The sequence below is a fragment of the Neolamprologus multifasciatus genome, chromosome 5 (assembly GCF_963576455.1).
Source record: "Neolamprologus multifasciatus chromosome 5, fNeoMul1.2, whole genome shotgun sequence".
Lineage (NCBI taxonomy): Eukaryota > Metazoa > Chordata > Actinopteri > Cichliformes > Cichlidae > Neolamprologus > Neolamprologus multifasciatus.
In genome coordinates, this window is record NC_140443.1 from 12,938,843 (window position 1) to 12,951,380 (window position 12,538).

At 37.1% G+C, this 12,538-nt stretch overlaps 1 protein-coding gene across 13 annotated transcripts in view; it reads left to right on the plus strand.

Annotated features, from left to right (window-relative positions):
- Positions 1-12,538, plus strand: part of grip2b (glutamate receptor interacting protein 2b) — a 264,699-nt gene that overhangs the window by 219,998 nt on the left and 32,163 nt on the right. For all 13 annotated transcript variants that reach the window (XM_085161249.1, XM_085161245.1, XM_085161253.1 and 10 more), the window contains 4 exons: positions 4,470-4,625; positions 5,369-5,521; positions 5,614-5,800; positions 11,414-11,559. In XM_085161249.1, coding sequence (XP_085017375.1) covers positions 4,470-4,625; positions 5,369-5,521; positions 5,614-5,800; positions 11,414-11,559 — 642 coding nt within the window. The remainder of the gene's footprint in view (positions 1-4,469; positions 4,626-5,368; positions 5,522-5,613; positions 5,801-11,413; positions 11,560-12,538) is intronic.

Consider the following 12,538-nt stretch of genomic DNA (forward strand, 5'->3'; position numbering starts at 1 on the left):
TATTTTTAAATTCACTTGCTTTGTTGTTGTTTTTTTGTTGCATACATGTTTATGAAATTAAACTGAATTTTTTTTTGCCAGAGCATGTTGTACTGACATTTAATAGCTGGAAACATAGTTAGACGGGAGTATTTGTAATATTTAGCATGACAAATGCTAATTATTGAAGAACAATGACCAACTGTGTATTTAATTCCTGGTCAGCTCTGATTTGGCAACTATTAAGTCGGATTCCAAAAAAAAGCAGAGTAAAAACCACCAAGGAGAGTTTGTTTAGTCTTCACCACAATTAAGTCACCTCATGCATATTTAACAAATTCGAGTGGCAAAAAAAAAAATCCCATTCATTCCGGTGTCTTTCAGCCTCTTTTTTTAATATAACTCTACTTGAGGAATAATTTGGCCACAATGGCAACTTTGTTCCTAATTAGCTCACCCATAGCCAAGTGATGGCTTCTCATCTGTGACAGAATTAGTGCCAATGGATTTAGAGGGGAAATCCTGATTCCAGTAACTAGTTTTTTTTCATATGTTCATGTGTTATTGCTTGCAACTGAGGCTGCTTAAGTATGACAAGTGTACACATCACACTCATACAATGAATATTGTGAATAAATAGAAACACATCACAGTCAACACGATCCTCTACTTGTAGACGCTGTATAGTTTTATTTTGTTTTTCCCCAAAACCTTTTCAAAAAAAATCTTTTTTGTTAGAAGAAAATCTTTAATGTGTTTCGGTCGATTCGAGATTCCCAGGAGAGGATGACAGAGACGCGATTAAAGCAACGGCTTTAAGACCGAGAAGAAAAACTAGATATTCTAGACTTGAACTAAACTAAAACCTTTCCATTAGTCTATTTTCAATAGAAATTTTTGTGTGGTGGAAGATCGCTCTCAGCATGAAAACAGCCGAAAAAGTGAATGCTGAAAAGAGAAATGGCACATGAATGAGAAATAGAGTGACAGGGAGTGTAAAGGCAAGATGGGATTTAATTAAAGTCATTACACCTCTCTTCCAGCTGTCAAAAACTGCTTTGCTTACAGCTTGCAACCTCCTCCTATCCCTTGTCCTTTTCCTCTCCTCTCTTCTCTGCTATTAATCTCTGCCTTTGACTTCTCTTATTCTCTACGCGTACCTCATCTCAGAAATTTTCATCTCCTTCCATTTTGAAATTATTTTCTAGTGTTCCTCTTTGCTCTTTTTCTCTTTTATAGTTCTGTTGTGTTCTGGTATTATTTTAAAGTGACAAGAATGTTATTTTTAATAACGTTCTTGGAGTTACACGTGTGAACACAGCACACACAGACACACTTGTTCACTCAAAAGGTCACCATCTCATCTCATTTGTCTGCAAGAAGCTAAATTTATTCTTTCCTTCTTCTAATCACAGTTTTGTGACCGCCTTTGTGTGTACATGTGTGCATTTGTGTGTGTTAGGAAATGAACACAGCTCATTAGGATACTGATGGCCTTGCAGCAGACCTTAAAGCCAGCTTGCTGCTGCCTTATTAATAGACACTCTGATTAAAGGTTTTGCAGTTGTGTGTGTGAGTAAAGTTTCAGTCAGTTTTCTTGCCACATAGATTACGTTTGGTAAATCTAGACACAAATGTTTCTTAGAATGTTCTCATGTTTTGTGTATCTTCTCATAATATATCATGTGTAAATGAGTATAAGTGTTAATTCAAAGTGGCTTTTTTATGTGTCTGCTGTCTGTGGGCATTTACAGTGTGTGTTACTGCTGCCGTTCCTTGTCAGAAGGACCGTCTCTCTGGTGTGTTTCACTGGACATAATGACTTCATTTTTACCCAAGGAGGATTAGATGAAAAAATGTTTCCTCATTTCACGGATCTCACCCCGATGTTGCCCAACACTTCCGCTCCTCACACGTCCTGCCATCAGAGTAGTTTAGATAAAAGGTCTCACACGTCGAGGAAACAAAAGCTCAGCTGGATGGCTGTGGCAGCACAGAGTAGTTTCGGATAAACTTCAGAGTTTAGATACACGAGCATAAAGGGGAATTACACATAAAGCTGTGTAGATTGTCAGGTTGTCAGCCTCGATTGTATCATTAAATTCTCAGTGGGAGTTTCCTCAAAAGAGGTTTTCCCCCAAAACTGAAGAAATGCGCATTTTTAGCAGATAACAGAGTCAACAACTTTTTTCTTTCTCCATAATGTAATGTGTAACAAGCAAATAGTCACTGATTCAATTCCCGACACAACTTGTCTTTGCGGCTGCGTCTGAAAGGGCATTTGGATTCTGCCAAATCAAACATGTGGAGCCACCTGTTGTGCTCACCACTTGTGACAAAGGGAGCAGCTGAATGTAACTTAGAGACACTTTTTCATGGACCTAATTAAGTGACAGTGAAATTAGTTTGGATTAAATACAATACAGTGAGGTATTGAATTATATGTTCTCATATAATAGGTATTTTTGGAAATATGTTCACCTGATTGGTTGGTATGTGAGTGTTAGTAACCCAAAAAGTTTTATATCTCTTTTAATCACAGTTCAGATGAAATTTGTAGAGTTTAACTGATAAATGAATGAATCAAGCTGAAAAGTAATGTGATCACTGCCTTAAATATTCACAGCCCACTTTGCTGGGTACATCTGTTGAAGTGCTTATTAACACAAATATCTAATCAACCAAACATACGGCAGCCACTGAATGCTTTGAGGGATATAGACGAAGCCAAGACCAGAGATGGGCAGTAACGCGTTACTTGTAACGTGTTACTTAAAATAAGTACGGACCTTATTTTAAGTTTGATTCCATAAAAAGTGACAAAAACATTAGTGTCCATTGTGCGTGGGAAGAAAACTTCTTTTTACAGCGAAAAAAACCCCCTAAACTTCCAACCAAGCACCGAGTGCGCAACAACGTAATGGGAAACTCACAGAGAAACTCGCAGATTCTTCAACTGACCGCTGCGGCACACCTGCACCAGGGTAAACCTCCGCCTACCCTACTCCTGCTTTACAGGTGAAAATAGAGCAACAGGACTGCTAGTCTTTGACTTTATTTATTTTCTGCTGTGTTTTACTTGCATCTATGTGAAAGAGTGAGTGTAAACACAAAAAAATTAATAAATATTTTATGTGCTGGAATGTGCAGAAAATAGGTTTGAATGTTAAACTAATTTCTTTAAGTCAGAGAATGTTGCATATAATTTAATTTTTGCTTGATGCCTAAAGTTAAAAGATTAAAACTAATAAAACAAGTTTTAAAAAGAGACTTTTCCATTTGATTACATTTTGTATGATGGATTGTAGAAAAAGTAGAATTGGGCTGAAAGATCTATCGCTTTATCACCTATTCAGGGTGTAAATCATGTTTTTAAAAGGTAACTAAGTAACTAAGTAATTAATTACTTTTGAAAATAAGTAATCAGTAAAGTAATGGGATTACTTTTGGGGGGAAGTAATTGGTAATTAGTTACTGATTACTTTTTTCAAGTAACTTGACCAGCATTGGCCAAGACAACCTGCTGAAGTTCAAAGCAGGCTTCAGAATGTGACAGAAAGGTGATTTAAGTGATTTTGAATATGACAACTATGCCAGACGGTGCCTGCTCCTAGTATTTCAGAAACTACAGATCACCTGGGATTTTCACAGACAAACATATAGGGTTTAAGTGGTAGATGTGCTGGTGACATTTGAACTACTCTGTGCAGTGGTTACCTGGGTGGCTATGATGTAGGGTCGATTTGCCCCTGGTAGGGTCAAAGCAAATTGGTCCGGGGTGAGCGGCCAGGTGAGGTGAGAATTACAAGATCTCTGTGAAGAAAACACTGAGGTCTAACGACACGTCAATCAGTATTAGCCTAAAAGATTCAATCCACTGAGGAAAAGTAGATAATGCACAGCTAACTAGCTAAACAGCAAGCAGTTAGAATGGTTTTAATATGAAAAATATACAGATACTGTCTGTGACAGCCCATGGCAATCAAGAGTTCATGGAATGTGTGCTCTGTGTGATTATATTTGGATGAGACACGGGGCAAGACAAGCTGTACACATAACAGGAAGACAGCCATAAAGAGAGATATACCTGTTATATAGGTTATAGATGAGTTATTATGTCCGAATCTCTAACTCACAATTTTATAAATTGCAATTCTGTAACATCTGCATTAATTTCTCCTTATCAGTGATCAGAATGGATGATAACTCACCTTCTTGGCAAATAGCAGACATCGTAGGGTACCTCCTACCTATATCTGTGACAATGATTTAGCCTGATAGAAGCCATTTAGTGCGCTGATAGCATAGGAAGAGCAATGCTACACAAAATCTAGAAACTTTTCGTTTAGGTTCAGACATTTGAATTTTATTATTATTTTATTATTAAAATTATGTAAGAGTTGGTGTAAGGTTGGTTTAGCCTACACCTAGCCATTGATTTTAGAAGTATTAAAATTCAATGCTCATGTTTCATTGCATGTGTTTTGCAGTCAAGGTTCAGAAGTCGGACCATCCCCACTCCTGGGACCCTTGTGTTAATTACTGTCCCCCTCCAAACTCCACTCTCTGCAACACAAGTTCGACCCTCAATAAATCGTGGACAGCCTCTAACAACAACACAATCAACAACCTTGACTACTGCAAGTGTAAGAACACAAACAACACAACTTGGTACTACATAAGTAAGACCATAAATTTTTAGTAGAAGTCTAAATTAAGCTGTATGCGTTAATTTAGACTTCATTGCCGAATGGTATTTGGCTTATTGATGATGGCAGGCAATGTCTCTGAAAGGGTAAATGAGACATCAAATGTATGCTGCCCAGTGGAATGTATATGTAGTGTTGTTTAAAAAGATATATTTTTAAAAGCTCTACATATTTTAAGACTATTTAAAGCATGTCTCTATGAATTCTCATCTTGTGATTTAAAAATAAGCATCATAAGCATATATTTTAAATATAAGTGGCATTGTGCAGTGCAGTGTCTTTGGTCATGTGGAAATACGACAAGAAAACTGGAGCTTTCGAAAGAGGCCCAAGTAAGCACAAGGAGAGCATATACATTTCTCACCAAGGGGCCCAGCCTAGGCCTGTATTTAAACCCAATACCTTACAGCTGTGAGACAACACTGCTAACTACTCAGCCGCCATGCTGTGAAAATAAAGCACCAAACAAGAAATAAAATTTTACCTGACATATCCATGTTTGCGGTATTTATCATTTGCTCTTTGACTCTTTGTTTTCCTTTTCCATTTCCCAGAAGAAGAAAGAGATTTATTAGCATGTACTTCTTTGGTTTTTTAATTTAATTCTTAAAAGTCTAATTTATTGCTCATGTATTGCAATATTGAAAATAGACTTCTTTTCCCTCACTCTTTTTTTGCAGCTCTTGTATCAGCCAGTTTCTCTCCTGCCTCTACGACCACTTCTGGGCCCAGCAGCCAGAGCTCGAGCACGTTACCCAGGCCCACTGTTCCCATGAGTCCCCGTAATTCACTGCTTAAACGGCGGCAGAGAAAGAAAGAGCATAAGAGCTCCTGTAGGTTCCATCTCCCTGTGCCTCTGCATGATGGATCTCATTTCCCAGAAGGGATGAAACTAACTGTAATCTATGTGTCTGTGTGTTTTTAGTGTCCCTGGCCTCCAGTTCGGTGGGTCCAGGTGGTCAGGTGGTTCATGTAGAGACCAGTGAGGTTGTCTTAACAGGTGACCCACTGAACGGCTTTGGTGTACAACTACAGGGAGGAATATTTGCCACCGAAACGCTGTCAGCACCACCACTTATTCGATTCATAGAGCCTGACAGCTCTGCAGAGAGGTGAGTGTGCATGTTGACCCAGTCATAAGGATGCACGTTTGTAGCATAAATTAAATCTAAACTACAATAACTGTCATCTGTAGCTTTTTCACTACAATATCAAATTTAGTCTGACTTTTTTTTTTTTTGGCACTACAATGTCAAAAGTCTTGTTTTTGTTTCCCTGCTTTGTGATTCACTGCCCCACCGTCATTGTTTTATTTCTGGTTCCCAGCTGGCCATGTTTCCACCTGTGTCTGTGTCTTTAGTCAGTCTTTTGTGGACATATAGTCACAGGCTTTTCTTGTGTCGCTAATTTGTGCCTCTAAATCACTTCCATTCTTTGTCTTATCATTGACCCAAAAATCTATTTTAGTATGCTACACTGTTTCAATTCCAAAATGCATCTGGAAGAGAGAGGACAGAAGTGGTTTGTCAGAAGGGATATATAGAAGGTGCACAGGTGTATCCTTTGTACAAGTGTTTTCAACCTCATTGTCTATAAGAGGCATGACACACAGTTGGCATATACAAACATGATGGAAAGAGGACTCTTCAAATAACTGCTTTCCTTTAAGCAACAATCCTGTGTGGAAATAAAAAAAAACCCTATAACATCTCACATTGTCTCATCTTGTGAATTTGAGTAAAAGTGACCCTGCATTAAATACAAATCTGCCATAAGCACAGTTATATCTGAGATCTGAAAATACAGCAGTAGTTGGACTATGCAAATACTTAAATTTATGTTGTGCTTTCCTAGTCTTAGTGATTCCTCAGTGCTTCCAATTACACTTTAACCATACATACAGACATTCTTTTTATTCCATCAACATCAAGCACTGTACCTCACACCCGTGGGCATTTTAGAATTACAAGTTAACCAAACTGCATGTCTTTAGACTGTGGAAAGAAACCAGAGTAGCCAGAAGAAACCCACACAGCCCCAGGGAGAGCATGAAAAATCTACGCAGAAAGAGCCTTGCTGGGAACCTTCTTGCTGTGAGGTGACAGTGCTAAGCACTGTATCACCACGCCACCCTATTTCAGATCTCATGTCTATTTCAAGGCACCACCCTTCAACACACCCTCTTTCCTTATGACTATTTTAGATTCAAGATTCAAGAGCTTTATTGTCAATACACAGTATACACAGTATACAGGTACCGAAATGCTGTTTCACCCCAAGCCCCCCATGGTGCATTTATAAGTATATAAAAGATATATCTCCAAGAGATATAAAACTAGGATTTACAAATAAATAACATGCTAAATTTCGGCAAAATTAAGGTAAAATTAAGGGTTAAAAAGGTACTAATTACTAACTATACAATGCTATACAATACTATAATGCTAACTATACAATTCTAAATGTACGATACAAAGTGGATTGTGCCATAGGTATTGAATACCAGGTTCACGTTATTGTCCAGATATTGTAGACGAGACAGGGCGAAGACATGTGCAAGATGCAAAATGTGCAAATATAGTATCATTTAGATGTGTGTTCAGTAACTATGTGACTTATATGCACCATATATTATCACTCCTATACTGCTTTGAGATTTCCACATGATATTTCAAAGACTAACTAGTGCTCGTCTCTGTGGAGCAAATATGGTAGCAACATGGTGGCAATGTCAAAGTACCCTTTGAACTCTGTCACTGTTTCCTATAAAATACACCCGGACATGGCATATAAAGTTTTACGATTCCTTAAAACCACTTTTCTTATTAATTTGACGCACATTGGTGCATGTATTAATAGACATGGGTAAAATATGACCTTTCCTCACAGTTACAGTGTAGTAAAATATAGATGTGTAATTTAAAAACTTTGTAACAGGATGTTCACTTGTATTTGTGTAGTTGTACAACAACTGTACAAATGGCCTTCTGTTTGTTTGAGGACAAATGCCGACTTTAATGTTGCATTAACAGAGCTTTACTTAGCTTCCCTGTGTGTTTGGATGTCAGTGTTAGTGTGGGTGGGCGTGTTAGACTGATGTTTTGGTGTATTAACAGCTCTTCTTGGCTCTGTATTATGTGTGGGTGTTTAAATGTTTGGAAGAATTTCTGTGCATGAGTGTAAGTAGGGTTTTTTTGTGAACATTGACATGCAAGTGTGTGCATGCCCACAGTCTTCTGCATGCTTGTGTCTGCTGCTTCTCAGTAATTTGTTCACAACTTCATTTAAGTCTCTGTATGAATTCTCAGTCGTGTCTGGATCATGATGCTGTGCTTATGTCCGTGTCCATTGATTGATGTTGATGTTTCCGTCATATTAACAGCTTCTGTAAGTGCTGGGTGTGTTTCGGCACCCTGAGGCCACACTCCCTACTCCATTAGCGCCCACACTAACAACACTAATTAGCTAGCTTCCCTTTGCCCACTCTGGAGGAATCGATAAGTACCTTTCTTTCCGCTTGGCAGTGTGAATCCAAATAACCCCCTTTACACCACCCCGAATTACAATTATCCACAACTTATAGCCTTTAAAACTATACGATTTGTGCAGCAGTGGTCTGTGGAGCTCTTTTTAAGGTTTTAACCTGTAATTATTTTCCTTTGGTGCTGCGAATGCTGGAAGATTTGTTTTGTAAATGGTAGACCATTTGTCATAATTTAAAATGTGTATGTTGTACCACTAAAGGTTTCTACATTTAATGTTTATTTTTGAAAAAGGAAGGGGCCAAAAAAAAAAAATCTGACTATTAATAAAAGATTCAAAAAGCACAAACCTAGTTATGCTCCAGTAATTTCTTGCCTTATTTGGCCCTTTTCCCCAAAAATGATAATGGCATATAATATTAAGACAGCCACGTGAGCCACGTTATTTGCCTGTGTACACAAACCACCATGAGAACTCCATACATACAGATGTATGTAAGGTGGAGTGTATTTTATATGTTTTAATATATAATAAAAATACTCAAATTTTAGTCGCACTTTCAAATTTCAAGTGCACAGTCAACTATAACAATGGAAGATTGCATAGTGATGAGCAAACAGAGAGCACTAAAAACAGAAAAAAAACACAGTAAAGTAAATGTTACACAAACAGCCACAGAAAAATGGGTCAGTTATCAAACATCAGTTTGAAGGTGGATGTTCACTGTAATAATTGGAACTTGATATTGTTGCCAAATTTAGAAGCAGCGTGAGTGAGAAAAAAAAAAAAAAAAAAAAAAAAAAAAGCAGCGTGAGTCTGACAAAACAACTATTTGTATCCTAATCCCACTTTAACTTGTTTAGTTCTGTACATTTACAGTCCTGATGATCTAGGTTTGTCTGGGATTATAAATATGGCTAGTTGTTGTTAAAGTAACTTTTATCATTTGGCTTCAGTTAAGGTTAGAAGATGAAAATTAAATTATTAGTGTAAATTAATACGACAGCGAGGCAGTCATAGGGCTGCACTAAACAGAATGAAAAAATGAGACAACGAAAGCAAAGAAAGGACTTGGGGATCTTGAACAATTAATGGGAAATGGAGGAGAAAGAACGACAGGAATGAGAGCTATGGCAGACCATTTTATCCTCGGTAAATCATAATGAAGATGTCTGGCTGTATATTAGTACAAGTCACCCACTCGTGGCTTAATGGAAGATACAGTGCCTCATTTGTGCATGTGTGTCACATAAAAGAAAAACCTAAATGTCCTGGAAATCCATAGGGCACCAACTACATTACAGTGAGGCCGAATTAAACGGAGACAAAAACATTTCATCTTCATTTTCTTTTATCAGATGTCACCTTGGTGCAGAAGTGGATAACTGTTGTAATAATTTCATTGCAAAAAGGAACATGGCTGTGGGCCAATTCTAAGAGTTGACATTTCACCCTTAAGCCATAAAATATACTAGCAGCTTTTGTAATATGTTAACAAAAGTTACCCAAAAACACTCAATTTCTATTGTTTAGCCAGTTTTGTGTTTCAAAGTCACACGTTTAAGCTACTCAAATATTTACCTTCCTTTGCTTTTCTTAGCCACACATTGCATTTGTTCTTAATTTCTTCTGAAGCTCACTGCATGAGCTACCTTATTCTGTTAGGCTGGAGTATTATAGTCTGACTCACAGACGGGGATCTTCTCATCAAGTTTTTCCTTCCAGATCCTCGAAAAGCAAGAAAGCTGGAATTGCTTTAAGTATGAATAAACAGTGACATATTAATAATATCACAGAATAATATATCAACAGAAAAGGCACATGATTCCTGAATTTAATAGTCACAGGTAATGTGCTTTGATTTAATTCCAACAGTCATTTATTTAATGAGCAGCCAGTGTTGGTGTATTCTGGAAATAATAGCTAAACAGCAGCATAAAAGCCACAGTATCTAAAAATAATGTGAAATTTAACACAGTGGGGAGTCATAAGCTTACTTTCCTGTCATCTGTCTGTAAAACGAATTGAAGGAGGGGAAAAAATTCCAGATAGGGCAGCTACTGACAGTTAGCAAACATAAATGCCTGAATTTATATTCTCCCCTTGGGACCAGTTTGACCCTGGAGGTAATCATATTAAATAGGCACAGACAATAGCGAGACAAACAGGCTTTATTTCAGGCAGCAGGATCTGACAGCTTGTGTGAACATAATGCTGAGTGTGGTGTACTGCCTGAGTGAGCTGATGTTTGGAAAGTTCTTGAAACCGTGGTCTCGCGCTCCAATAGATCGTCCTTGTAAACAAATAACTGGAAAACTTTAGTTTAGTTGAAGCCACTCCAAAATGACAGTAGGTTTCCTTTCCATTGAAAAAACTTCTCTTCCTTTTAAAACCCAGCAAGATGTCAGTCCTAATAGTGATTACAGTTTATCACAAAAAGGTGTCTTGCCTTATGAAAGTGTATACTTTTAATACTTTTAATCTCATTGTTGATGATGCATGGATATGAAACACAGGGAAATGAATTATATGTAGAGTCGTATGTATCCTTTTCTTGTGGTATATATATATATAGGAACAGGACCAAAAATTTTAAATCTTTACTTTTACATTTATGTTTATATTAATCATTATATCAACCCCAACCCTAATTTTGAGCTTTATCCCATGAAAATCACTAAATACATTTAGTACTCTTGTAGGTGAGATAGGTTTGTTGTTACCATTGTTTGTGTCTTTGCAAAGTTTCTGTCAGAGTACTCTGTGGACTACTTCTTCATATTTAATCCAACAGTCCAGAGTACTTTAAATCCATTCAGTGTGAGACCAGAATTTATGAGTTTTGTTTTAAAAGCAAGAAAACCTCATTCAGATTCACACTGGTTATTAGTTAATACTACCAAAACTTTCTCAGCACAATGCATGTGCATGTGAATGACAAATCAAAGAGGAAATGTGTTGTTTATGTGTTGCTTTTTAGTCTTTCTGCAGTTTTGTAAGAGTTTTTTTTTTTTACATCCTGAGAGCATCACAGAAAACTGAAAAAAATTAATCATTTTAAAACAAAAACCTTACTGGAAGTTGTAGATAGGGGGGAAACTATTACACACTTTGCTGCACTGGTAAAATAAAATGAGGGCTGGAGAGTTTTTGTTTTGCTTTTTCCACTTTTTTTCTCTTCAACCTGTCAAGCATGGAAGCATTGCTTTTCCAGTCACTAAAGCGTCTTGATTTTCTCGTAGGTGTGGCCTGCTGCAGGTAGGAGACCGTCTTCTGTCGATCAATGGAATCCCCACAGAAGACGGAACACTCGAGGAAGCCAATCAGCTCCTCCGAGATGCTGCATTGACCAATAAGGTCACACTGGAAATAGAGTTTGATGTAGCAGGTTTGTAAACTTAGCAAAACGTTTTAGACCTTATACCATGTCATACATGCACCATACATATTCCTTGCTAATTTGTGAAGCCTGAAAAACGTTTTCACAGAATAGAAAGACACCTTTGTGTTCTTTAATAGCTCCCATTTACATATACTCTCATTAAACACATATAATCTCATTTTCACAGACTGGATATACTGGTGAGATTCCTGTGCTGTGAGCTTTTGTGTCAGCACAGGCAGGATTAGACAGAATAAATACAGCTCTTCACTGCAGAGCATGGCACCATTGACATGCTGTCAACCCCTGTGGAAAGTATGAAGAGTTCATTCAGGGTCTTTATTTCTGATTTCTCTGTAGAAGAAAAGTCTCAACAGATTCCATTTTGGAAAATGTTAAACTCGGATTAGGATTACATCAATCCAAGATTTTTTTTTAAGAATCAAATTACATTAAATAAATACAGTGTAGTGCTTCTTTTGAAGGGAATCTGTTCAGTACTATAATTTCATCATTCTAGTAAGTGAAGGCTGAATGACCTGCTTTCTTTTTTAACTTTGATATAATTATTCAAAAAGTCTTTTTTTGTTGTTGTTGTTATTCATAATAATGATTCAAAAGAGACTTGGTAAAAAATACATGTGTAGTATAATGGAATTATACATCCAGGCATCTACTTTTACACCTGTAAGTGTAAAAAGTCCTTGTGAAAAAATGAAGTACTGTGCAGTTTAGGTAGTCAGTGGGAATTTTCAAACAATTTAAGTGTTTGATTGAGGTCGCTAAATTTGGGTGGTACATATTCACCCAGTGTTATATTTGTATTGGTTTTTGTTTGCTTGACTGTTAGTGTGTTTTCCTTTTTAACTACTTTGAGTAGATCTGTTTGTTGTCTGCTTTCCTGCACAAGCTGTTCAGGAAATGAATTAATTCAATTCAATTCAATTTTATTTATATAGCGCCAAATCACAACAAATGTCGCCTC